Consider the following 27,162-nt stretch of genomic DNA (forward strand, 5'->3'; position numbering starts at 1 on the left):
ATTAAGGATATGTGCCAAATGAGAAATTAGCAAAATATGCACAGAATTCCATCAAATGTCGGGTATTTTTCCTAGCAATATTAATACACTGTCCCACATATGCTTTTCTGTGTTAGTGATCATCAGAATTATTGGTTTTGAGCTAAGATTTCATGATTTCACAAAGATAAGTTTACATTAATGTACCAGTTAGAGATATATGATAATTTGTTGACAATTAAACTTGATTTGATACTTTCTCATTAAATAATTGTTTGCTGCAACTATTTTCTTTACTTTGTAGGTTAGCAGCTCTACATGTACATGAACCTTTAATACATGTAGCAATTTTCTGTGAAGGTGGCTTCTATTATTGATGGCATTGATTAGTATTTGTGATTAATCATAAGATTCAGCCCATACTCAATCGCTAGGTGTGTGTGTGTGTTTTTACAGCTTTTGGGTTGTTAAACCACTTTCTTATATTGAAAAGTGATGACATGTATGCTTGATTATTTATTTATTTTTTTTACTTCATTGTATTAATTGGCTATTTGGACTATAATACAGATATTGCCCTTCCTAAGAAGTTGAATATAACTTTTCACTTCCCTGACAACATAGTTATATTTTGAAGCGTACAACCCGAGGGAATATACATGTTTTTTCCTGAGGGATAAATATAGATTCGGAGGGAAGCTGAAGTGCTATTGGTGAAAAAGACCAAATAGCACTTAATCTCCCCTCCGAATCTAAATCAGGGAAGTGAAAAGTTATATTCATCTTCTTAGGAAAGGCAATATCTTTCGGGGGCAGTTGGAAAGAGGTGGCTGAATCGGGATTTATAGTCCAGTTTAGTTGCAAAGTGTTTGCACAGTTTGCACATCGAACAGCCAGGGTAGCCATACCATTATATAATATTGACTGGCCTTGAGGGGAACATCAAATATATTGCCAGCAAATGAATCATATTGGCCCGAGTCTTTAGACGAGGGCAATATGGGTCATTTAAGGGCAATATATTTGATGTTCCCCGAAAGAAGAGCCAGTCAATATTTTTATATCATCCAAATCAGATATCTAGAGCAAAAATCATGATAATGGGGATATTTCTTTTAAAAATAGAGTTCTGTTGTGTCATGTTAATATCGGTCTAGGCTCTGCACTTTACCATTATGACGTACTTGCAAGCGCTCGGATTCAGCGTTGTCTTTATTATGACGTATATTGTTGGTGGGCGGATCCTTATGAAGCGTATCTCTTTATACGCATCCACAAATTCCCGCATGTGAGACCAGGGAATATACAAAGGTATATTTTGCTTCGTCTCTGCATGCAAAGTAAATACGCGCACTGAGACCGAGGAAAATACAAACAATATACCTACCCTTCCCGATATTCAGAAAATGTAGGGCAATACGGTTTTGTAAATGACCAGCTCAGATGTCTGATACGGGTGATAATAGTTTATAAGAGCACTGTCATAGGTAGATTAATGAGAGCCCATTATGATCTTCATGGCTCTTTTTATGGATGCTCTCAATCCTTCTAACCTGATCTTTTGTAAGACCAGCATTCCACACTGGTACAGCATACTCCAGTGTCGGTCTTACAAAGCTATTGCAGACTGTCAGAAGATCTCTCGCTGGTACGCCGTGGTGTTTCAAAACCCTCAGCATGTAGAGCTTACCATTTGGTTTTCTCAGCATCTCACCAACCTGTTTATCCCGCTTTAGATCAGCTTTGGAAATAAGATCATGCTGTATGGGAGGTCAGTAGGTCAGTGGTCTGAAAATTATATCCTCAAGCATTCTGGAATTTCTTCCTACCAGCTACTCGCTTACCTGGGTCGAGAGGGACAAATTGAGATGATTTTTTTTCTGAAGGACTCAAGTGGTTTCATTGATATTAAATCTTTATTTTATGTTTTACAATTTATATGCAACAACACTGCAGGTAAAGACAGTGAAAGGAGAATAGTATCATGGCCAACTCAGGAAAGTGATGGGAAGAGAAGCACGCCTACTGTAATGAAACATCAGAGTATTACCAACAGTCGCAAGACGTCTTCACCAAAACAAAGGACTGATGTGGAGACTAAATCAAATATTCAAATTGGAGAAAACGAGGTGAAAAAACTGTCAACATGTACTGGCCCTGTTAGATCAGCAGAAACCAATTTGGAATTGAAAAAGGAGAAATCATGCAAGCAACTGAGCTCAGAGTCAGTCACAGAGAGGAAGAAGAAGGTAATGGCTATTACCAGCTTTAGTGATAATAATAACAATGATAATAATATATATATTATATTTGTATAGTGCAAAAACTATGTGCATATATTCTTCTGTGCCGTAATTAAGAGCTTATGAAATGCTTGATAACATTTAGGAGAGGGGGAAAAATGTTTGGGGATTAGTTAAAAAGGTTTTTAGTCTAAGTTCGAACATTTCTTCTGATGGAGAGGATCTAAATACATATGGCAAATCATTCCATAATTTGGGAGCTGCGCAGGCAAAAGCACGATTACGAGTGGTGATGTGGTGGTTCGAATCTCACCATGGCCTAGCACCCTTTGGCAAAGCGTCAATCCACACTTTGCCACTCTCACCCAGGTGCTAATGGGGTACCGGTAGGAATCAACCGTCATCGTGGTTGGCTTCGCAAGTGTGCGCCTAACAGGCTGCTAACGAGCTATGAATCCAGTGAATGGGTGATGATAATTATTGTGGAGCTCTTTGAACGATCGTGGATTGATATTGCACTAGGTATAAGCCAAATATGATAGTTTTTCCAATTTATGCGTTGATATTATTATGTGTTCTGTAGAAATGTGGCTATGCCCCCAAAATATCAAAATATGATTAATTCCTGCTTTATGATATGTGAATCTAACTGAATTTTTTTGTTTTGTTTTTTGCCTAGGAGAAAGACTACACCAAAGACCTGATGGGATTTTTAAAGCTTATGTTGGTTATCATATTGAGGCATGAGATGATGGAGAGCTACACTAATCACTGGTAAGGAAATTATCTTTGTTTTCATAGGCCTGTATTCTGAAGTCGGGTTTAACTCAGGTTTAAAGTTGTGGTTTAAGTATGGGAAGCCATAAATATCAGAATGTTTAGGGAGTTGTATGTTTCTTATGTTTACCGTGCTTTCTTGATTCATCGATAGTGAAGACAATCATCTATTTATACTTCCTAAACAATTATGAATGATTTGAGAGCCAATGAGCTTAAGTATGATATCTCTACTGTTAGTGATTTATGTCACAATTGGCAGTCCATACTTAAACCACAACTTTAAACCTGAGTTTAAGTTAAACCTGCTATCAAAATACGGGCCATAGGCTTGTATTCTGAAGTCAGGTTTAATATAAACTTGGGTTTACAGCTGTGGTTTAAGTATGGAAAGCCAATTGTGACACAAATCACTAGCAGTAGAGATATAATATTTCAGCTCATTTTGGCTCTCAAATCATTCGTAATTGTCTAGGAAGTATATAATAATTGTCTTCACCATCGAAGAATCAGAAAAGAGCACAGTAAACATGAGAAAACGTACAAGGCAATAAAAAAATTTGACACTTTTGGCTATTCATAATTTTTAGCACAGAGTTAGACCATGGTCTAAGTTAAACCCAACGTCAGAATACGGGCCATAATGTTCAACATTTTGATGTTTGAAGGTTTGCATAGGGGTATGGATGATAGCGGAAAAGGGTTTGCAGTAGACCATGTGGTGAGTTTCTAGAAGGACGAAAGAAAGTGGATAGAGCTAGAAGTGACATGGAGAGGTCAGAAAGTGGAAGTTGGAGTGTTCTTTTCTCTTGAAGATGGGCCCCTCAAAATGCCCAAAACATGGATTCTTTTCTCCTTCTCTACAGATCGATTCACTCGCCAACTCAAACAAACCTTCTCTTGCCTCTTCAACTAATTGAGCCTCTGAACTTTTCTTGTTTACAGTCCTTAAAGGGAAAATGAACTGTGTGTGGTCTCTCATTGACTGTGTTTTATAAATACATAGTCTTAAAATGTACGTTTTCAGATATCTACCAATAGTAAAGACAAGAAATTGACCTATAACTGTATTTGTATAGAGAAACTAAATTGTTTTGAGAGGAAAAGTAATTGTTTTTCTATTTTGAACATTAATTATTGCAGGATAAATGTATTGAGTAGTTAATAGCATGTTATCATTCAAGTGGGTCTATATTACTAGACTACATGTACACTAGCATTATGGGTAAGGAAACTGGCCATGTATGAGTAGTTGAGGACTCGAGATGGCGCTATTGGTTCGTATCTGCTTCAAAAAGGACTACACTCATTTCAGAAAAGAATGTGATATACGTTCCAACCTCCCACTTTCTTGCCTCCACTTGGAGCATGGTCCAGTGGATTAGTCTTCTTACTTCGAAACAGAGGGTTGTGGGTTTGAATCCCAGCCATGGCATCATTTCATTCAGCAAGAAATTCATCCACATTGTGCTGCACTCAACCCAGGTGAGATAAATGGGTACCTGGCAGGAATTTAATCCTTGAAATGCTACCGCGCTGTAAAAGGCTGTGGGGCTAAAGCCAGGGTAATAACATTGAAGTCCTTTGGAAGCGCATAGGGACGTTATGACATAATGTGATATGCGCTACACAAGAATTGCATTATTACATGTATTATTATTCACTTCTACCTCTGTCCCAGTGTTGGTAATACATGACGGTGACAGGCGATTTTGCCCTCGTGACATCGCAAATCGCTCCTAAAATCCCCCCTAAATGCACGCTTAGGGGCGACCATTCTTTTTACAATCACCTCAAGATCTGTCATCAACAATATTCAAGATGCATTTACTGCTTGCTTTCTTGTTGCCCCTAAGATTAAAAGAAGCCCTTGAAATGAAAGAAATAGGGTTGAGCCCCCAAAAGTCTGCAGTTGCCCCAATTTTGAAAAAAAGTTGGCCCTGAAAAGGAAATTTATTTCCTACTCTGCTGTATCCTTTTTTCTTTGTTCTTCTACTTGGACTCACCACATGATGTACCATAAACTACGTCCGTGATTGTCCTTTACACCTTGCAAATTGTCACACACCTTTTTCAACCGAGTTAAGCTCTGAAGAGCTTACTGCGAGTGACTGCTAGTTACGAGGATAATTCATGAGTTTTATTCTGGAATTTTAATGTATTTTCTTTTGTTAATGGTTTTATTCCAGGTTAGATATTGTACACAAGAAACCCCCTTGGTCTTTAATAGATGCTCTGCAATGTATTAAGAAGTAGGTGCCATTTTCATTTATTTCTATTTTCAGTAACTACTGTTACTGTTTGAGGAATATTTTAGCTATGTACACTAAAAAACATTTAAGGTTAATGAATTGAATCGGAATGTAAATTGTGAACTACACTCTGGTCATAATTTCTGTGTACACGGGAAATACATCAGAAAAATTCATTCAATGGCTAGCTTGCTGAGCAAATCTCTTTGTTTGAGAAAAGCGGTCTGAATATGCAGTCTATGGTAGCCTCCTTACAAGCTGTGTACATGTATTAGGCTTGTCCCAAGGTTTAGTGGGGGTCTTTACCTGCAGACTAGCCCCCATACCTTGGCCGAAACCGACCCAAAACTGACGATAGGAATTTTGTTTTATATTCTGCACACTAGGAATCTTGCGATAGAATAGGCCAGAAGTCAGTCATGCGATAACGCGTAGTTTCCCCCATCATTCATCACCAGCTTTGATGGAGCTTTTGTGTTTCACTGATCTTTTCAGCCCACAGGGTCATAACACTTCATGAATTAGCTTTGAGTACACGCAAAATGAAGAGGTTATTGCCACTCAATTTTCGGTTCCATCGCATGCAGTGACCATCGTGCAAGGTCTAGATGCGTGCGTGCAGTGTATGTCAGAGCTGCCAAGTAGTACTGATTTTCCGTATTTAGTACTGAAAAATGAGAAGAATACTGATAGTTTCATGTAAAATACTGATTTCTCAAGTTTCATTTTTATGTGTTGTCCTGTGGTATTTCTTTGAAAATACTGATTTTCTCGCCAGAATACTGATTTTCAGCCTTGAAATACTGAAATGTTCTTGTTCAGGTTGGCAGCTCTGGTATGTATGCATTAGCAGTAAAACATTGCTCAAATGAAACCTACTTCAGACTGACAGAAACTATTACATAATTTACCAATAGGTGATTTAGGCCGCCTCAAAGTTCGTCAGTTGCAGGTATTTTCTCCTCGGGAAATTTACCCTGATCAGAAAATACCAAGTAATTTTGGCAGTGTGAAAGCAAATTATACATAATATCCCCAAGAGAAAATACCCGCTAAATAGTAGGTACTTGTCGAATTTATGAGAATTTTCATTTGGATTTTTCCATGGATGCAGTTTTATTGGCAGTGTCAAAGCAAATTATGGGAACCGTTACCCCAGCGCGGCACTTTTGGTGGCTGCTCAGCTTTCGTTTTTAAATCTCGCGTCCTGCCTGCTTATCTGACCATACTGCGCATGCTCGATACCTCGAGAACTTCCCCAAAAGTGTGTGATTCGGGTAGGTCTGAATGTGGAAAATAATTATCAGGTATTTATTTATTTATTTATTTATTTATTTATGTATTCGTTTCTGCATGTCATGACAATGTACATAGTGTGACCATCACAAAATTGAATACATTAAATTTTACATAATAATTATGTATAATTATGACCATTTACATAACTGATTATACCAAGGTTGCAGACATGCAGTGGTATGACAATATAAGCAGATGCTTGAGCTTTTAATGCCTGAACAATTTCTGGTGATTTAATGGATTATCTAGTGACCAAGGCTGTCTGGAAACACCTATTGACATACTATTGACTGGTTTTGGAGTGGGTTTCTGTGGCGGGACTGTTCATCTAGCGTGACTGAGTATTTACAATTTTATTGCAATTTCTCAATGGATAATCACATCTTTGACACCTGAGTGAATCTTTGGTACCTTTTCCATAGACATTATGTAGCTGTTTTTGGACTACTGCTCGGGCGGCGAAATGCAGATGAAGTGGATCGTCTTATTGCTATTGTGAAAAATGTTCGAGATGATGGTGAGTCTTATACCGTAATAAATGATAATAATGTAGATGATGATCATGGTGATGGTGGTGGTGATGATGATGATGATGTGGTGGTGGTGATGATGATGGTAGTAATGACTGTGTTGATGATTGATGATTATATGGTGGTGGAGATGAAGATGATGTGGTGGTGGTGGTGATGATGATGGTAGTGATGACTGTGGTGGTGGTGGTGATGATGGTGGTGGTGGTGGTTCTGATGATGATGATGATGAAGATGGTGATATGGTGGTGGTGATGGTGGTGGAGATGATGATGATGGTAGTGTATATGCATATGTAGAAGTAGTAATGATAGTGATAAAACACTTAAAATAATGTTAATAATACTGTTCATTTTTGTCTCACCTGCGAAGCAAAGTGAGACTATAGGCGCCGCTTTTCTGACGGCGGCGGCGGCGGCGGCGTCAACATCAAATCTTAACCTGAGGTTAAGTTTTTGAAATGACGTCATAACTTAGAAAGTATATGGACCTAGTTAATAAAACTTGGCCATAAGGTTAATCAAGTATTAATGAACATCCTATTAGAGTTTCGTGTCACATGACCAAGGTCAAAGGTCATTTAGGGTCAATGAACTTAGACCATGTTGGAGGAATCAACATCGAAATCTTAACCTGAGGTTAAGTTTTTGAAATGTCATAACTTAGGAAATATATGGACCTAGTTCATGAAACTTGGACATAAGGTTAATCAAGTATCACTGAACATCCTGCATGAGTTTCACATCACATGACCTAGGTCAAAGGTCATTTAGGGTCAATGAACTTTGGCCGAATTGGGGATATCTGTTGAATTCCCATCATAACTTTGAAATTTTATGGATGTGATTCATTAAACTTGGACATAATAGTAATCAAGCATCACTGAAAATTTTGTGCAAGTTTCGGGTCTCATGATTAAGGTCAAAGGTCATTTAGGGTCAATGAACTTTGGCCGAATCGGGGGTATCTGTTGAATTACCATCATAACTTTGAAAGTTTATTGGTCTAGTTCATTAAACTTGGACATTAGAGTAATCAAGTATCACTGAACATCCTGTGCGCGTTTCAGGTCACATGACCAATGTCAAAGGTCAATGAACTTTGGCCGAATTGGGTGTATCTGTTGAATTGCCATCATAACTTTGAAAGTTTATGGATCTGATTCATGAAACTTGTACATAAGAGTAATCAAGTATCACTGAACATCCTGTTCAAGTTTCAGGTCACATGATCAAGGTCAAAGGTCATGTAAGGTCAATGAACTTTGGCCATGTTGGGGTTTTTTGTTGAATAACCATCATATCTCTGTAAGTTTATTAGTCTAGTTCATAAAAAGTGGACATAAGAGTAACCATGTATCACTGAACATCTTATGCGAGTTAGAGTAGTATTCAAAGTCAGTACTGCTGCTATATTGAACCGCGTGATGCAGGTGAGACGGCCAGAGGCATTCCACTTGTTATAATGGTATATGGCAATAAAAATAACAATTAGACATTTATTTTCAAATCACATTGTAGTTTTCTTTCCTTTTAAAAAGAACCTGATAAAACCATATTAAAGGTGTATCCATATATATCAGTAGAGGAAATATTCATTTTTTTTTGTTTGCTTTACAGATGTTTTCTCTTCAAAACAGCTTGAGACATTTTATTTTGCCACCAAGGAGATTTTGATCCCACTAAAGAAAAATGCAAAGTGAGTACCGGTAATTTACAGTCAGTAAAGAGATGTATATTCCTGTCATGGTTAAGGTGACATAAAATCATTCTTAGATTTTTTTTTAAATTAATTATTGTCATTCATGTTTGTAGAGAGAATATCGTTGAAAAATGGTCCCGGTGGGGGGATTGGTTTTTAAAAGACAATTCGCTTTGCAATAGCACGAACTGGCACAAAATGGCAACAGCCCAGTGGACTCCTAACGTAACACCAATACAAAGCAGACACCAACTCGGCACAAACTCAACCACTCCAATCAATAACACCACACTAGCACCGACACTAAGCCCAACACCAACTCGGCACAAACTCAACCACTCCAATCAATAACACCACACTAGCACCAACACTCATCCCAACACCAACTCATCACAAACTCAACCACATTAATTAATAACACCACACTAGCACCAACACTAGGCCTAACACCCATCCTAACACCAACTCATCACAAACTCAACCACTCCAATTAATAACACCACACTAGCACCAACACTAAGCCCAATACCCATCCCAACACTAACTCAATTTTTTTTTAATCAATGACAGGTATAAGGACATTGCCACAAAGTGTGAAGATGACATTAAAAGGGTGTATCAACAATGTAAGCAGACCGTACAAGATGCTACGCAAACCAGGAACAACACTGGTTTCCAGCGGGCCACAAAAACACCTCTGAGAATATCTTGTAAGTTCTGATGGTTCAAATTTTTTTTGACCCTAAAATCCCAAGAACCCCACAGAATTTAAATTTTCTAGAGGATGCAGTATGCAAATCTAATGTTCTACAATGTAAAAGGACAGTGATTTTTCCGAATACTAGTGCGTACTATGTGATAAAAGAGTTTCTTCAAAGTTTTTCTCTCGGACTGCTTGGGAATTTTTACTGAGAATACACAGTTTGCACATCTGATGCTTGAGCGAACATTGAATTTCATAAATTGTTTTCTCTTTACTTCTTGAAGCTCTCATGTTAATTTTTTTCTTGATTTCCCTTAATTCTACATTAAGGTTACACATAGAGTGAAAAAAAAAACGCTACACCCTGCTTGTTCTTGTGGAATATGAGAAATATTCTGGTTCCATATTCCAATCATGGCCTTGTGGAACCAGAACGTATATGTATTTTCCGTAGGATGAAAGTAATACATGTAGTGTGTCCGAAATCTTGTATCAAAACTCCTCTTTGATTTGTTGCATGATTTTAGAATGGTTGCATTTTTACATTTTGAAATGATTATGTCATCACACTTACCAGCATGATTTCATAAGAAACATGTACCGGTAGTCAATATCAAGCAGAGGAATACTTCATCCATTCTTGTGTCAAAAATTTTCTTTATTTACCAAATTTATTATACAATAATCATATCGATTTCTGATTTCCCCCTTTTTTTACTAGCATCCTCTATGCCTGTGGAAGAGAAAGAAAGTGTGCAGGAGAGTGAAGAAATGTGCATTTCACCACCAGCTACCACTTCTTCCAATGGGCTTGAGACAGCATTACTGATTAAAAACCAGGAAGCTAGGGAGGAGATTGAAGAGAGAAGGGAAGGTGATGGTATGGACCATGTGACCTTCTGCGTTCTTTCTGTTTTTGAAGCCGTCTATACTGTACTGAAATACCATAGGTAAGGACATATTAGGTTCAAAATTCTTGTCCGAGGTTCAAAGTAATGTTGTATTGAAATACCATGTGAGATTTAATGACCTATTGAAATGCAATAGGTAAGGTCAAAATGGGTTCAAATTTCATGTCAAAGTTTAAAAATTATGTTAAACTGAAATGTCATAGGTACATGTCAGATCAGAATGTGTTAAAAGTACTGATATACTGATAAACCATGCAGTATATCCTGACCCACTGATATAACCATAGGTAAGGTCAATTTGGGTTCAAAGTTCATGTCGAAGTTCAAAGTTGTTTTACTGAAATATCATGCGACACATTAGGACCTACTGAAACGCCATAGATAAGGTCAAAATGGGTTCTAATTCTGTGACAAAACTTCAAAGCTACATTATGTGATATTGAAATGCCATGTGTCATTTTATGACTGAGAGAAAAGCCATAGTCACATAGGTTCAAAGTACATGTCAAAGGAGGGGGGGGGGCTGGCATGTGACATGAATTCACTTGTTAAATAGGTTCTTGGAACAATGAATGTGTTTCTTTTATTTTGTTTATTTATTTGAAGTAATTGTTTTTTTTCTACAATGCAGGGATGTGATTGTATGGTCATTCAAGCACCTTGCCAGTGGGTGCCCTATAGAGGGCCTCCCAACCAAAGATGAAAGCCTTAACTACCTCTCGACAGCCCTGCCTCTTATTGAGGTCATTGTCCAATCTCTTCAAAGGTAAAGTATGCTATCAGTATTTTGCCTGTTTGGTTCATTTGAGGCGCTGGCTTTTTTTTTACTTAAGATTTCAATTGGATTAATCACATGTCTTTAAAATTAAGCATGTCATTGAAAACAATCAGGCCACTACTTAAGGAGATAGTGATGTAATGATGTTTGTAATGGAGAAAAAGGAGGAGGAGAAGAATGAGAAGGAAGGAGAGAAAGAAGGAGAGGAAGAAGCAGACGGACAAGAAGGAGGAGAGGAGGAAGAATAAGGAGAAGAAGGATTATTATAAAATCATTTTTTATTCCTAATGAAGTATTAAGAAGAAGAGTACTTTGCAAACTCCTTTTAGAATATACTTCACTGGATTTTCTTCTTGCTCTTGTGGAATAGATTAATAGGAAGCTGTATCCCTGTTCCTGCAGTTCTTTGTGAAGAGGTCGTCCATTCCTTGCATGCCTATGTGCAAGCCCTAAAGGTGAGGTCCATTGGAAAAAAAGAAATGTTTAACATATGGGGACATTACAGTGATGGTAAAATCAATTGTAGAAATAATGAAGGGGCATTGTTTAGTTAATAAGAGCATTTTTTTTTTTACACATAAATAAGCATAATTAATGAGCATTGATATTTATCGCAGATTTTGATCTTGCCATTTTGTAGATTATGCCTTGGGTAAAATCCCATGATTGACAGCCAAGATCATCACCCCCGAATTTCTAGGTGACAGAATAGCCAATTTTTGTGTGTTGAATAGTTAGTTAACTTTAATAATTGTGTAAAATGCAGGGGCCAGCTATTAAATGAAAGATTCTTTTTAGACCATGAGTCGTTTGAATTGTTATTCTTAATAGCAGCAGGCTAGTCGAAGTGCCAGTCATGGTAGTAGAAGCAAGGTCTTGGTCGTAGTTAGTTAGTGGTGGTTGAAGTTGTAGTAGTGGTTGTAGAAATAGAGTGATAGTTGTAGTTTAATGGTGTCGGTGGTAGAAGTATTAGTTGTGGTAATAGTAGTAGTAGTAGTAGTGTTACGATACTGTAACAAATAACAAGGAAATATCTTTTTATTTAGATGTGATTTCCTTTTTTTTTTATTACAGGAAATATGACACTCAAAAAGTAATAAAACATAAATAAATATATATTGGTGTTACATGTACATATCTTGAAGTGCTAGAGGTAAAATTCCGAAGTGATGATGCTATATGTTTATCCAAGTAATAATCCAAGTTAGTTGGATAAATGAAAGTTCACAATGATGGCGATGATGAAACTGATGTTGAAGCACGATGAATAACAAGAGTCACTGTATCGAGTTGAAATGTCCGTGAAGATGATGTTGATGATGACTAACAGTCAATTTCAGCAATCCATGGGTTGAAAAGCGTTCAGAACTGAGAATTCCTCTCTCAAAATAACTACAAACAGTTCATTGATGGCGTGCAAATAATTCCACAGAAGATAAATATTCAGGGTGGAAATATAGTCTGCTCTGACATAAAGTCTGGCGTGAAACTCTTAGCTCTGATCTGATCTGATGAAGTGATCTGGTATGATGTGATGATGTCCTTGAAGAATCTGCCAGCTTTATATACTAATTTAAACTATTCTAGAACCTTCTAGTATTCACTATTCTAGAAACTTCTAGTGTTCGCTATTATGGAAGGTTCTAGTATTGTCTACATTTTGTCATTAAGAACATTCTGCCCATTTCTAGAGCTGTCTACATTTGAAATACTCTTGAATGACCTCATTGAAATAAATAATGTCAACAAAATAGCTAAGCCTATTGTTTATTTCCACTACCAATACATGTCTATTGTAAAGCAATCCCTAGTGTTTAGCAGTCTGTATTGTCTCTCTTGGGACATACCAGAGATAACAAAGATTATTCAAAGATTACTCATGTGTAACACAGCTGTACTATAGAGCCTTCTGGAACATTCTTAATCATTCCAAAATATCCTTAAAGGGGAAATAACTAAATAAATGAATGTAATTGCTTTTACAATTCTTCTTATATAACAGTAGTAGTAGAAGTAGTAGTAGTAGTAGTTTTGTTGTAGTGGTAGTGGTAGCATTGATGGTGATAGTGGCAGTACAAAGATTAGATGTTAATATTGTTTGAGTTTATGCCCCCCCTCATATTGCTTTAGTGAACATTAATGATTTTGTTATTAATATTTCGTAATCAACACCATCATCATCCTTTTTTTCTACAGCTTGATTTAGACATCGGTGGATTTCATGCTGAATTGTTCCAGCAGTTCATCCTGTCCGAGGACAATCGACAAAGAATTGTGCGAGGGAGTCAACAATATTCAGAAGTTTTGCAGCAACTCCATGAGTGTAGAGCAACATTAAGTCAGTTTTGAAACAAACGGTTGCAGGGTGTCAGCAAATCGTGTTAAATATTACAAAACGAAAAGAAAAAGAATTGATAGCATAATATAAACAGAGGATAATTTGGATCCTCCTTTTTACCACTTGCTGCAATTTTGCAGATGTAAAAAATATATGAAATACAGCAATATTACTGCCATGCAAACTCATACCCTGTTTGTATCGGATATACTGTACCACAAATTTTGTGGCTTCTTTGCAGACAATTTGATAAACAGTAATGATCGATGCATTGACTTTATGTCAAAGATGTTTTTGTAACATGTATTTCTGATGCTTGTTACAGTGTGTGTGTGTGGGGGGGGGTAGCAAATGATTATCCACTCCCCATGAAACCTATCACATCAGACTTTAACAGTGTATTTGATAGAACAACTTGGTCCATTTAAAGTATTAAAGAGCAGTGCTTACATCAATTTCTATGTGTTTACTGGATTCAACTTTCCGTGGTATCTTTTTCTTGTAGTATTACTCTACTTATTAATTTATTTTTATTATTTTTTCTTCTTATCTATGTCTTTCTTTATTTTATTGATTGATTTATTCTATATTTCTTTATTCCATTTGTTTATTTATTCGATCTGTTATTTTAGTTTATTTTGTATTTTTATTGATCTATTGAATTCAATATCTTTTATTACTTTTTTCAAAATTTACTTCTTGTTCGTTCATCGATTCAGAGCTGCCAAGTAGTACGATTTTTCCGTATTTCATACAAAAATCAATTTAAAATACGGCAGTACGCTTTTTCATGATAAAATACGGGAAAAAACAAATTAGAGAAGAAAAGGTATTGTTCGCCCCACTATAGCATCTGGGAGCTTTCGGGCGGAGATGAAAAAATGGCAGCCGTGTGTTGCTGCCCTCTACGTTCAATGAGTTGTGCTTTCATCAAGGCTTTCCGATTAGAATTTTCGATATCATCCTGGCGAATCAATGCGGATGACAAGTTCCGAGCGCACGCACGTAGTTTACAAGCGCAAAGCAGCGGCTCAAATCGCAATATTTTGCGACTGGTAAATATGTCTGTTAGGATGATGACGTCATCCAAGATGGCAACTTACGTTGACAGACGGAAGGTTCGAAGATGACGATGTTTCGATCATCATTTGAAAGGAATTAGCGGTAACTGCGGTTTAAGGTATGATATTTCTGAATTTCATACATTTTCCGTAAATATGGATGCAATTTCTTTTTCATAATGTGACATTTTATGATTTTATGTGCAAAAAACGATCGGAAAAAATCGGGTTTCCGTCGAATGTTAGATCTAACGTTACTGCTAATACGTTGTCTGTACGTACGGGCCTCCAAATTCTTCAGTCTTTGTATTGGTGACTGAGCCAACGCAGTTCAGCGGAACAACCAAAATCTAGGCTGAAGCTTTTGGTCTCGTGTGCGACGGTGTGGGGCGCAAAATAATGTAAGAAGTGATCGAACTTTGCCATTATGCTTGCATATTTATCTCATGGTAAAAATACAGATTTATTTTTTTAAATACTGATTTTGAGGGATAAGAATACTGAAAATGCAAAATACAACTTGGCAGCTCTGTCGATTGATTGATTATTTATCTTTTTGCTTGTTTGATCATTTATTGAATGCTATTTATTTGTATATTTATTGATTTATACATTTATTAATTAGTAAATGGTTAATGCATTTATTCATTCCATAGTTCAAATTGAATGATCATGTTTAAACCTACATGTAGCAGTGAATGGAGAGAGATTACAATCATCATTTGCAATTATCATGGAGACATTTTGTATTATTATACATTCATACCCCTACCATAGGAAATTCGCAAGGAAGGATAAATGAATTACATGTAGTATATAGTTAAGTGATCGGTCAAGCAGGTCAAGTGGGTAGGCAGGCTTTCGGTCAATCAGTCCATCAAAAATCTTGCAGATCGGACATCCTCGTCCAAAATTCCTCAATGTTCATGAGACTTTGCAAGTAAAGTGGTCTTTGGATGAGTGAGGAAATGATTGTAAAGCAATATACTTCCTCATTATTTGCCCAGTACTCATTAGACCTTGGCACAACAATTGTTCTTTGAATGTAAACATGCTTGGTACATGTCATTAAATGCGCTGGCTACTGCAATAGTTCATGGGAAAATCTTGCAGAGTAAACTACTTCCTCAGTTTCTTGCCCAGTGCTCAATGAGACATGGTACATACATAGTCTTTGAGTGAAAAGTGCAAGATACATTCATTGAGAATGTCAGAAACAGTGTTGCCAAGGTGTTGTTGCCATTTCTTCACATAAGGACATTCTTTTAGTTGTTTGTGAGAGAAGGAGATACTGTTATGAATTTAGTAATCAATATTTTAAATCAATATTTTTTGTGCAAGTCATCATATCTATGATTGATATTTTTCCTGTCAGTTTAACATTCTAAAGCTCAGTGTTTTGGACTCCTTTTGAAGGTTTGGTGTATGTTATTATTGTTATTCCGTTGAAATCTTCTGGGAAATCCAATCTGGTAGAACGTTTAACTAAAGCAGAATAGGAGATCAATTGGGCTCCCCCAAATGCATACCACATGCACCCGCCAGCTACATGTATTCCTATTATAGCTAAGAAACTTCCCATTTTGGAGGAAAACTGGTGGGATCCGCTTTGTATGAACAATTTTCAGCAAGATTGAATAGTGAATTTAAGATTGTTCTTTTGTTCTTTTAAGGCCACCACGCACTGGTCCACAAGATGATTTTGGAGAAAAACACATTTTGCACATTGTCTGACAATGTGAATTAAAAGTTTTTTTTATTTAAAGCTTAACTAACTGAAAAAATACCAATATAACAATTTCCGATGATTGCAAGACTTCATTTTGGAGTACAGGCCAAATTAGTTTCAATTCGTAGCCCGTGAACATATATTTGGGGAAAAATTGCCAACTCGCCTAATGCCAACTAACCACATGGTGTACTTTCATTTAGACTAATGGCATTCAGTCTAACAACCATTCGGTCTATTAGCCATTTGGTCCAATCATCACTTCGTCTAATTACCATTTCGTCTAATAACCAGTTGGTCTAATATCCATTTCATTTTCATTCGTTTTTTATGATTTCACACTTGGTCCAATAAGACCAAATGGTATATGGGATAAATGGCCATTGGACCAACTGGTTATTAGACGAAATGGCAGCAGACTAAATGAACATAGACCATGTGGTGAACATGGTAGATAAAATGATAATAGACGATTTGGCAATTGGACGAATTGGCATTAGAAGAATTGGAAATAAACCTACATAGGTATTCGTACAATGATTTATAACACTGCACAGTAAGATGTTCCATTTCTCAATATTAGCATCAGATTCTACTACGTTCCAAAATTGGGTCGCAATCATAAGATGTGCGGTGGCCTTTTCTGATTCGTTCCTGTTTCTTAGCCGTCGTGTTAGGCAGGTTGTCTATTATGATTCCATGCATTTTCAGAGGGGATGTGATATGGCTAATTGAATCAAACATTGATTAAAAATATATTTTGTTTTCTTGAATAGGAGTGTTATTGTATTTTGGGAGTGTTGTCATAGAGCACTCCAAGGGGTGTTTCACAAAGATTTAAAGGGGAATCCAACCCAAATAAAAACTTGTTCTTAGGGGAATAAGAAAAATCAGACAAGTTGATAGGTGAAAGTTTGAACACTATCTGACAAATAATAAGAAAGTTATGATTTTTTTAAAGTTGTGAATATTGGTAATCCCTGGATCCATGGAGACTGCAAATTGGCCACATATGCGATGTCACAGTGATGTAAGGCAAGGACTACTCTTCCATGTACTCCAATACATAAAATGGCTAATATGTCATTTTTTCAAATGTTTTACTTCAAATTTTATTTTTCTTTCATGAGGACATAAAACAATATACTACCAGGGTTATATTTAGATTACTGCCCCAGGGGAATGGGCAGTTAGGAGAAAACCACAAATCCCTGATAATTAAGTACATGGCCTATGGGAAAGTTGTCCTTGCCTCTTGTCATAATTTACTTACCCAGTTGCCAATTTGAAATCTACATTAATTTTAAAGCAGCCATAACTTTCTTATTGCTGGTCCGATTTCTTTCAAACTTTCACCATTCTGTTTTATTTATTTTTCTCCTTTCCAACACTACATTTAATGACCAAGGCTGGATTCCCCTTTAAAGGAATGGTATGGGCTGAAAGTGTGTATAGCCTAATAAATAGAGTAGAATTCACTGAGCAAAATGCTGAAAAGTTCATCAAAATTGGATAACAAATAGCAAAGTTATTGAATTTTTGTCTCACCTGCGAAGCAAAGTGAGACTATAGGCGCCGCTTTTCCGACGGCGGCGGCGGCGGCGGCGGCGACGGCGGCGGCGGCGTCAACATCAAATCTTAACCTGAGGTTAAGTTTTTGAAATGACATCATAACTTAGAAAGTATATGGACCTAGTTCATGAAACTTGGCCATAAGGTTAATCAAGTATTACTGAACATCCTATTAGAGTTTCATGTCACATGACCAAGGTCAAAGGTCATTTAGGGTCAATGAACTTAGACCATGTTGGAGGAATCAACATCGAAATCTTAACCTGTGGTTAAGTTTTTGAAATGTCATCATAACTTAGAAAATATATGGACCTAGTTCATGAAACTTGGACATAAGGTTAATCAAGTATCACTGAACATCCTGCATGAGTTTCACGTCACATGACCAAGGTCAAAGGTCATTTAGGGTCAATGAACTTTGGCCGAATTGGGGATATCTGTTGAATTCCCATCATAACTTTGAAAGTTTATGGATCTGATTCATGAAACTTGGACATAATAGTAATCAAGCATCACTGAAAATTTTGTGCAAGTTTCAGGTCTCATGATTAAGGTCAAAGGTCATTTAGGGTCAATGAACTTTGGCCGAATCAGGGGTATCTGTTGAATTACCATCATAACTTTGATAGTTTATTGGTCTAGTTCATTAAACTTGGACATTAGAGTAATCAAGTATCACTGAACATCCTGTGCACGTTTCAGGTCACATGACCAAGGTCAAAGGTCAATGAACTTTGGCCGAATTGGGTGTATCTGTTGAATTACCATCATAACTTTGAAAGTTTATGGATCTGATTCATGAAACTTGTACATAAGAGTAATCAAGTATCACTGAATATCCTGTTTGAGTTTCAGGTCACATGATCAAGGTCAAAGGTCATGTAAGGTCAATGAACTTTGGCCATGTTGGGGTTTTTTGGTGAATCTCTGTAAGTTTATTGGTCTAGTTCATAAAAAGTGGACATAAGAGTAACCATGTATCACTGAACATCTTGTGCGAGTTAGAGTAGTATTCAAAGTCAGCACTGCTGCTATATTGAACCGCGTGATGCAGGTGAGACGGCCAGAGGCATTCCACTTGTTGAAGTTTAGCAGTATTTTGTGAAAACAGTCGTCCTGATTATTCATTCGGCGGGCTGATGATGTCACATCTCTACTTGTTCTTTTGTATTACCGGTATATGAAATTAGGTTTATTCACATATTTTCCTCCAAGAACTAGAAAAATTGGATTGACAACTGATTTAGTGCATTAGATATTTATTTCTGCAAATTATTTCATTATAAGGGAGACATATTATTCACACAAGTATGAAATAATGAGAAAAAAGTACCCTTCTCTGGTCAGAATAAATCCTATCCACTGGAAGTAAACATTCAACACTCAATTTCCTCTTTTTTGTATGATATTTAAGTGCCACTTTAACTCACGAGTCTATGGGAAATTATTTAGGACTCTAAGACCATTCGTAACTTCCAAACAGCTTTATGAAGCACCTGTCAGCTTTGACTGAAGGGGAAGTTAACCCTGACAATGGCCCGTATTCTGATAGCAGGTTTAACTTAAAACCAGGTTTAAAGTGGTTTAACCCTAGAAAGACTGGGGGCTCATTCAGCCCCCCCCCTCAACATTTTTTGCAATAAATCCGCCGCGCAAATTTTTTTTTCCCATGTCGCTCTCTGACTTTTTACTTTCAAGTCTGGCACAACTTATGAGACCAAAATTGTGACCCATGGGTACGCAGTTCCGAAAAGTCGCAACATTTCGTAAGTGCATGCAGACCCAAAATTACTAAAAAACGTGAATTTGTGTACAAATCCAATGCAAATAAGTGTATTTAGCCAAGATTTGTACATATATCATTATTTTTCCTTTTACTGCTTCAAATCTTTTTTGTATGATAATTAAGTGCCACTTTAACTCACGAGTCTATGGGAAATTATTTAGGACTCTGAGACCATTGGTAACTTCCAAACAGCTTTATGAAGCGCCTGTCAGCTTTGACTGAAGGGGAAGTTAACCCTGACAATGGCCCGTATTCTGATAGCAGGTTTAACTTAAAACCAGGTTTAAAGTGGTTTAACCCTAGAAAGACTGGGGGCTCATTCAGCCCCCCCCCCCTCAACATTTTTTGCAATAAATCCACCGCGCAAATTTTTTTTGCCCATGTCGCTCGCTGACTTTTTACTTTCAAGTCTGGCACAACTTATGAGACCAAAATTGTGACCCATGGGTACGCAGTTCCGAAAAGTCGCAACATTTCGTAAGTGCATGCAGACCCAAAATTACTAAAAAACGTGAATTTGTGTACAAATCCAATGCAAATAAGTGTATTTAGCCAAGATTTGTACATATATCATTATTTTTCCTTTTACTGCTTCAAATCTTTTTTGTATGATAATTAAGTGCCACTTTAACTCACGAGTCTATGGGAAATTATTTAGGACTCTAAGACCATTCGTAACTTCCAAACAGCTTTATGAAGCGCCTGTCAGCTTTGACTGAAGGGGAAGTTAACCCTGACAATGGCCCGTATTCTGATAGCAGGTTTAACTTAAACCCAGGTTTAAAGTTGTGGTTTAACCCTAAAAATACTGGGGGGACTCATTCATCCCCCGCCCCCCCTCGACATTTTTCGCGATAAATCGCCGCACAAATTTTTTTGACCATGTCGCTCTCTGACTTTTTACTTTCAAGTCTGGCACAACTTATGAGACCAAAATTGTGACCCCTGGGTACGCAGTTCCGAAATATCGCAACATTTCGTAAGTGCACGCAGACCCAAAATTACTCAAAAACGTGAATTTGTGTACAAATCCAATGCAAATAAGTGTATTTAGCCAAGATTTGTACATATATCATTATTTTTCCTTTTACTGCTTCAAATCTTTTTTGTATGATAATTAAGTGCCACTTTAACTCACGAGTCTATGGGAAATTATTTAGGACTCTAAGACCATTCGTAACTTCCAAACAGCTTTATGAAGCGCCTGTCAGCTTTGACTGAAGGGGAAGTTAACCCTGACAATGGCCCGTATTCTGATAGCAGGTTTAACTTAAACCCAGGTTTAAAGTTGTGGTTTAACCCTAGAAAGACTGGGGGGCTCATTCAGCCCCCCCCCCCTCGACATTTTTTGCAATAAATCCGCCGCGCAAATTTTTTTGACCATGTCGCTCTCTGACTTTTTACTTTCAAGTCTGGCACAACTTATGAGACCAAAATTGTGACCCCTGGGTACGCAGTTCCGAAATATCGCAACATTTCGTAAGTGCACGCAGACCCAAAATTACTCAAAAACGTGAATTTGTGTACAAATCCAATGCAAATAATAGTGTTTTTAGCCAAGATTCGTAAATGTATCATTATTTTTCCTTTTACTGCTTAAAATCAATTTATTTATATATTGATCTTTTTTATGGTCAAAATAAAGTCTCCGACAATTTCCATTGAAAAAACAATAAAAAAACAAGTCGAAAAACAAGGAAATACATAAGAAATTTAGAAAACAATAGAATACATAAAAAAATAAATGTGATGTTGAAATTTTTTTAAATAAATTTGATCAGATGCCTATCTTGAGTATGTGAAACAAAAATTAGCATTTCAGGGGCATTATTTTGTTAATTAGAGCAAACATGATTTTACGCATAAATTAGCATAATTAATGAGACATGAGATTTTTGCAGAATTTGATGCTACAGTTTTGTAGATAATGCCATGGGTAACGCGTGTGCCAACCTGCTATCAGAATACGGGCCAAAATGTCTATTGTAATATAGCATGAATAATAGTAGAGAATATTTATATAAAAAAAAATCAAATCGGGCTTCCTCTGACCTTTCCTCCTACTTAACATCTTAGGTATGGGTTGTGATAAGATATATATCTGTGGAAATTTTAATCCATGCATGATAAAATTCTACTCCGACTAGAAACCCATATGTGAAACGAGCAATTACTGTGTATCATCCAATTTCCGTGAAGCTTTTTTATGAGAAGTTAGTGAGCGGGAACAATCCCCCAAGCAGCTGAAATATTCTATTGTGAAGAGCTAATGTTATGTCAGTCCTATTTATTTGTGACTTAATCCTTTATTAGGAAAAGAAAAATATATGCTGCAAAGCAAAGGAATGAATTATTACTGTCTGAACCTCTCATTTGTAACTACTCGCGCGTGAGTGTGTGTGTAAAGTATACATGTACAACATTATAATATACAGTGCGTATCAAAAAAGTTTACACTTAGAAAAAAATCCTGTAAAATTATATATTTGTAATGTCCCAAAGATTTTTCCACACTTTAACATTGGTACAGATCCATTTAAAGGGATGGTCCGGGCTGAAAGGATGTATAGCTTAATGAATAGAGTAGAAGTCACTGAGCAAAATGCAGAAAATTTCATCAAAATCGGATAATAAATAACAAAGTTATTGAATTTTAAAGTTTAGCAATATCTTGTGAAAACAGTCATGAATATTCATTAGGTGGGCTGATGATGTCACATCCGGTGTGTTGGCTCAGGGCTCAGTTGGTAGAGCGTCCGTCTCACAACTGGGATCGAGGGCGGGGGTTCAAACCCCGGCCGCGTCAGACCAAAATACGTTAAAAGATGGGAATTGCTGCTACCCTGTTTGGCGTTCAACAATAGACCAGTTCGTAGTTACTTCATGGGCAATTTTGGTCAAATGACCTTTCATTTCTTTCATCATGATAGGCAGATTTCAAAGCAAGATATTAGCTTGCCTTACATAGCAGGATGAAGAAATTGAATAGACCAGGCATGCCAGGTGACTAGAATAGCACACCAATGGACACTTAATGAAGGTATTTGTTGCATTCCTTCTTTGAATGCATATCTTAGCATGTTGCACAATGTACTTGACAAACTGTGAAATACCAGTCGTTCGTGGAAGCATTGTTTTTTTTTGTGTGGATGTAAATGATAATTCAAAAGAATATATGAATAATCAAGACATCAAAGTTGGTGCTTATCTCATTAGATTTTAAAGCACCATGTCACTTTAGTACAAATGACCTTCTTCTGATCATGCTTAGAATCTTTTGATCATGCGCAGAAAGGAACTAAACTGGTTTATCAAAGGGATAGGTCCGATAGAGCCTCGTCGATCTGGCGCGCAACTGTGCGAAATTATTTTTCCCACCGCAGTTCTGGACCAACATATGAATATTCATGACATGCGTATTCGGAGTAAGAGTACGCATGCGCATGGACTTGTTTGCCTCGATCAGTTGCGCGGTCGTCAATTCAAGTTGCCCAAATTACCCGTACCCCTACATAGTTACATAGGCCTTATATAGGCTTATATCTACATCTAAATCCAATTCTTAAACATTCATCAAACTAGGTGCCATTAATGACAAGAAAAATGCTAGGCTATGGCTAGCGCATTAACTTTACCTCAAATCGACCTGTTTAATACCTAATAATACAAGTAGCCGACTAATGCCATGGTTATAACTTCGAACTGGTAAAGGCTTTATGTTTAATTGGGTTAGACCCATGAGATCAATATTAGCTTATTTGCCTTGGTTTAGTATGTCTAGTCCGTATACAGAACCAGTCCTAGATCTACATATATTTTAGATCTAGTCTAGTCTCTAGATCTTGGAAGTTGATAGACTGATCTACACTGTACCAGCATGGAAGGTAGGAAAACGTCAGGCAAAGTGAGCAGAACAACATACCGTATAAGGGACTGTAGCCGGCCATTTTGACTTTCCAATTAATAACAGTATTTATCACCTAACTGGCAGAATAAATGATTATATCTGTTACGATACTGCAACAAATAACAATCAAGAAATTGATGCATAAAGTTTAATTTCCTCTTTTTTTATTACAGGAAATAATTATACATAAATAAAACAAATAATGATCTTACATAAATCTCTTTGAAGTCTCCGATGTACAATCCAGGGTTATAGTTCACTGTTATAGTCCAATATATATATATTCCAGGTAGGCTGGGAAGATTCCTTATTGATGATGGCGATGATGAAACTGATGTTGAAGTTCGATGAATAATAAAAGTCACTGTAACGAGTTGAAATGTCCGTGAAGACGATGTTGATGATGATTAACAGTTAATTTCAGCAATCCATGGGTTGAAACGTGTTCATTGAACAGGTTGATGTTGTTGATGAGAACTGATAATTTCTCTCTCAAAATAACTGCAAACAGTTCATTGATGGTGGGCATAAACTGCTCTGATCTGATCTGGTGAAGTGATCTCATATGATGTGATGTGATCTCCTGCTCTCATATGATGTGATGATCATCTTGAAAAATCTGCAGCTTTATACTAATTACAAGTGTTCTAGATCATTCTCAAATTTCAACTAATCTACAAGCTTCTAGAATTCACTCTTCTGGAAGCTTCTTTATTTCTAAAACATTCTTGAATGACCTCATTGAAATCAACATGGGTAAACAAAATACCTAAGCCTATTCATTTCCACTACCAATACAATTCTATTGTTTGGCTTTTCCCTATTCAACAATAAAACTCCTTGGCCTTTAAATAGGCAAGGCCTGCATAATAAAAAGACATTCTGGAAAGTTCTTTACAAACATGCTGTGGAATGTACTTGATCATTCTAGGCTATTCTTAAAGAGGAAATAACTAATAGATTAATGTAACTGCTTTCACAATTCTTCTACAATTATTCTTATATATAACATATCTTAATATGAATTGTGCTTTCAGACACTGTTTTACTCATAGATCACTATTACGAGCATTTATGGTGCCTATTGTACATAATACTGTTAATGCCTATATGGCGGCCTTTTTGAAAGTCAAAATACAGTATTTAATACAAACTTGAAACCCGAATGATATATTACGTTGGAAAATGTTTTTATACGGTATCCCATTAATTTATCATATATATACGCATGTTAGTGATCAATCTCGTGAATTCTTTGGCCCCCATTGTCGTTGTACGCAATACTGTTTGGGCCAGTGGCGGCTATTGTAGATATCAAAATGCAGCAATGTTTCCATTTATGACATAATAAATTATATATCTCGTTAGTAATGATAATTTTCATTATTACTTCGTTCATACAACGCAATTTTTTTTTCATTTTAGAGGTCTTCTTTGTGAAAATAAGTTTTCCATATTCATGTTGTACATATATACAAGGGCCTATTGTAGCCATTTTGAATATCAGGAAAATAAATATTTGGTCATATTTCACTCCTGCCACACAATTTCATGCATTTCATAGCCAATGTGAGGAAAATTTTATGATTTTCATATTTTGGCGGCCATATTGGATTTTGCCTATTTGCGGAAAATGCTTAAGGTTACACGAGTGGCATCATTCAGATCCGTAATTAGCACCCTCGAATTGACAAGAAACCATAAAAAAAATATTGTATATATAAAAAACAAGGTTATGCCTCTTCTATCCTGGACTATAGAGATTTCCGCCCCTGGTTTAAAACTAAACTTTTGTGTTTTTTGGTAATATTAATTTGATAAATATGTAGGTATACTAGTAGTTAGCTAGATCCCATGGATCATTCGAGTCTCGATAGTTCAGTTCAGTGACGTTGTGAGATTAAAAAAATAAAACGGATTTAGATATATTCTGGTTGAAGATATTTGGATAATTCTAGTTTCTTGACGGATTGTATTATTTTGGTAGACACTGACGCGTTGGTGTTGAACTGCCCGGTTCTCGTTTCGTATAGGGACGATACCTAATGGTTTTGTGAAACCTGTCAAGGTGGGTGTTTCACAAAGATGTTGGTGAGATAGGATGAATTTACGAAAACCTGGTGACCATTTCTTAAAATAAAATTCAACATTGATTTGAAATTTGGTGCCTATCACTTATTACAACTAGAAAGAGACACATGTCGTTCGGAAAGTGTCTCTTAACTTACGAACAGCTTTATGAAACATCCATCTGGGCCCATTATGATGCCTCAGTCTGCACTATCTGAAAGCCTGCAGTAATAGGTAAGTTTACTTTCGGCATGATTATCAATGCTTTAGGAATATGGGCCAAATGGCTAGGAGAGAAACAGATTGTTTTCAGATAATATCAGACACTTGAAGTGAAGAAAAAGTGGAAAGCTAACCAACATTGGATTGTGATAGAGCTATATAAGTTCGAGAAATGAAGTATTATAATATATATGGCAAAGATATTACTGTATGATGGGGTGTCCAAACTTCGCGCACTTTTCAAAAATATTCATCAGGCTTAATTTTGTCCACAAATTATTCATAATTTATACAAAACCAATTCAAGAAATAGTTACCACATTGACGGCAAGATTGTAAACTATAAAATCATGGACGAAAATGTAAAGTAGGTCACGGGGTTTCGCCGGTATCGCGATCTCAAAATTCTATTCCGATCGGCGAATGCGGGCTGTGCTGGAAAACCGTTCAGAAAAAGTGTGACCTAACTTCGCGCACCAAAGCTTTTGTGGAGATTTAAACAAAGACTCAAGCTCAAAAAGTGAAATATTTATATCAGATTGATGGCAAAATGCTATGGAATCGGTTAGTACCACATTTAACTCACATTTTTTATGATTTCTGCTTGTAAAATGGTGATATCGTGATGCTTGTTGCTTTCTTCAAAACGGGCGCTACGGGTGACAAATTTGCCGATCTTTTGCCAATATTTTCATGACTACTGGACTAATCCTAAAGAAACTTTCAGCGAAGGGTAATTTTAGGTCGCTTTTCACATTAATGACAGATTTTAAGGATATTGGCTAGTTTTGGAGATAATGACCGTCCGCGAAGTTTGGACACGCGCGAAGTTTGGACTCACTGCCATAATTAAATGGTGTCTTGGTAAAAATATCATGTGTTAATGTCTTTTAATGTTTTAATAATGTTCTTTTGCTTATCCGGCCGAGGAGGCACTTCGTCTTTAGACACGAAGCCGCGCGGACTCATGGCAAGGTGTTTTAACATTTAAGCCTATTTCTTGATAATAAATTCGATATCTTGATATCAAGAATTAATTTCTTGATATCAAGAATTCAAATTCTTGATATCAAGAATTACCATTGCTTAAGTACACAAACCATTTTTTATATCAAGAATTTATTTCTTGATAGCTTAAAATAGAATTCTTGATATCATGAAATGAATTCTTGATTTCGAACGCAAGACTATTCCACGAATTGTTTGGATATCGAGCACAAAGTATTGCACAAAATGTTAAATCTATTTTCAGCTCAAATTTTGTGCAGACTTGAAATTCGCAGTTGATTTCCAGCGCACAAATA

General features: G+C 36.6%; 1 protein-coding gene across 2 annotated transcripts in view; it reads left to right on the forward strand.

Annotated features, from left to right (window-relative positions):
- The window catches only part of LOC121428452 (transcriptional protein SWT1-like), a 49,447-nt gene extending 35,375 nt beyond the window's left edge, over positions 1-14,072 (forward strand). For both annotated transcript variants that reach the window (XM_041625063.1, XM_041625064.1), the window contains 10 exons: positions 1,936-2,228; positions 2,902-2,996; positions 5,189-5,251; positions 6,973-7,067; positions 8,700-8,778; positions 9,352-9,491; positions 10,206-10,434; positions 11,027-11,161; positions 11,544-11,628; positions 13,370-14,072. In XM_041625063.1, the coding sequence (XP_041480997.1) occupies positions 1,936-2,228; positions 2,902-2,996; positions 5,189-5,251; positions 6,973-7,067; positions 8,700-8,778; positions 9,352-9,491; positions 10,206-10,434; positions 11,027-11,161; positions 11,544-11,628; positions 13,370-13,522 (1,367 nt within the window). In that variant the 3' untranslated portion in view covers positions 13,523-14,072. The remainder of the gene's footprint in view (positions 1-1,935; positions 2,229-2,901; positions 2,997-5,188; positions 5,252-6,972; positions 7,068-8,699; positions 8,779-9,351; positions 9,492-10,205; positions 10,435-11,026; positions 11,162-11,543; positions 11,629-13,369) is intronic.
- Positions 14,073-27,162: the final 13,090 nt, after the last annotated feature.

This window comes from Lytechinus variegatus, chromosome 15 (genome assembly GCF_018143015.1).
Source record: "Lytechinus variegatus isolate NC3 chromosome 15, Lvar_3.0, whole genome shotgun sequence".
Taxonomy (NCBI): Eukaryota; Metazoa; Echinodermata; class Echinoidea; order Temnopleuroida; family Toxopneustidae; genus Lytechinus; species Lytechinus variegatus.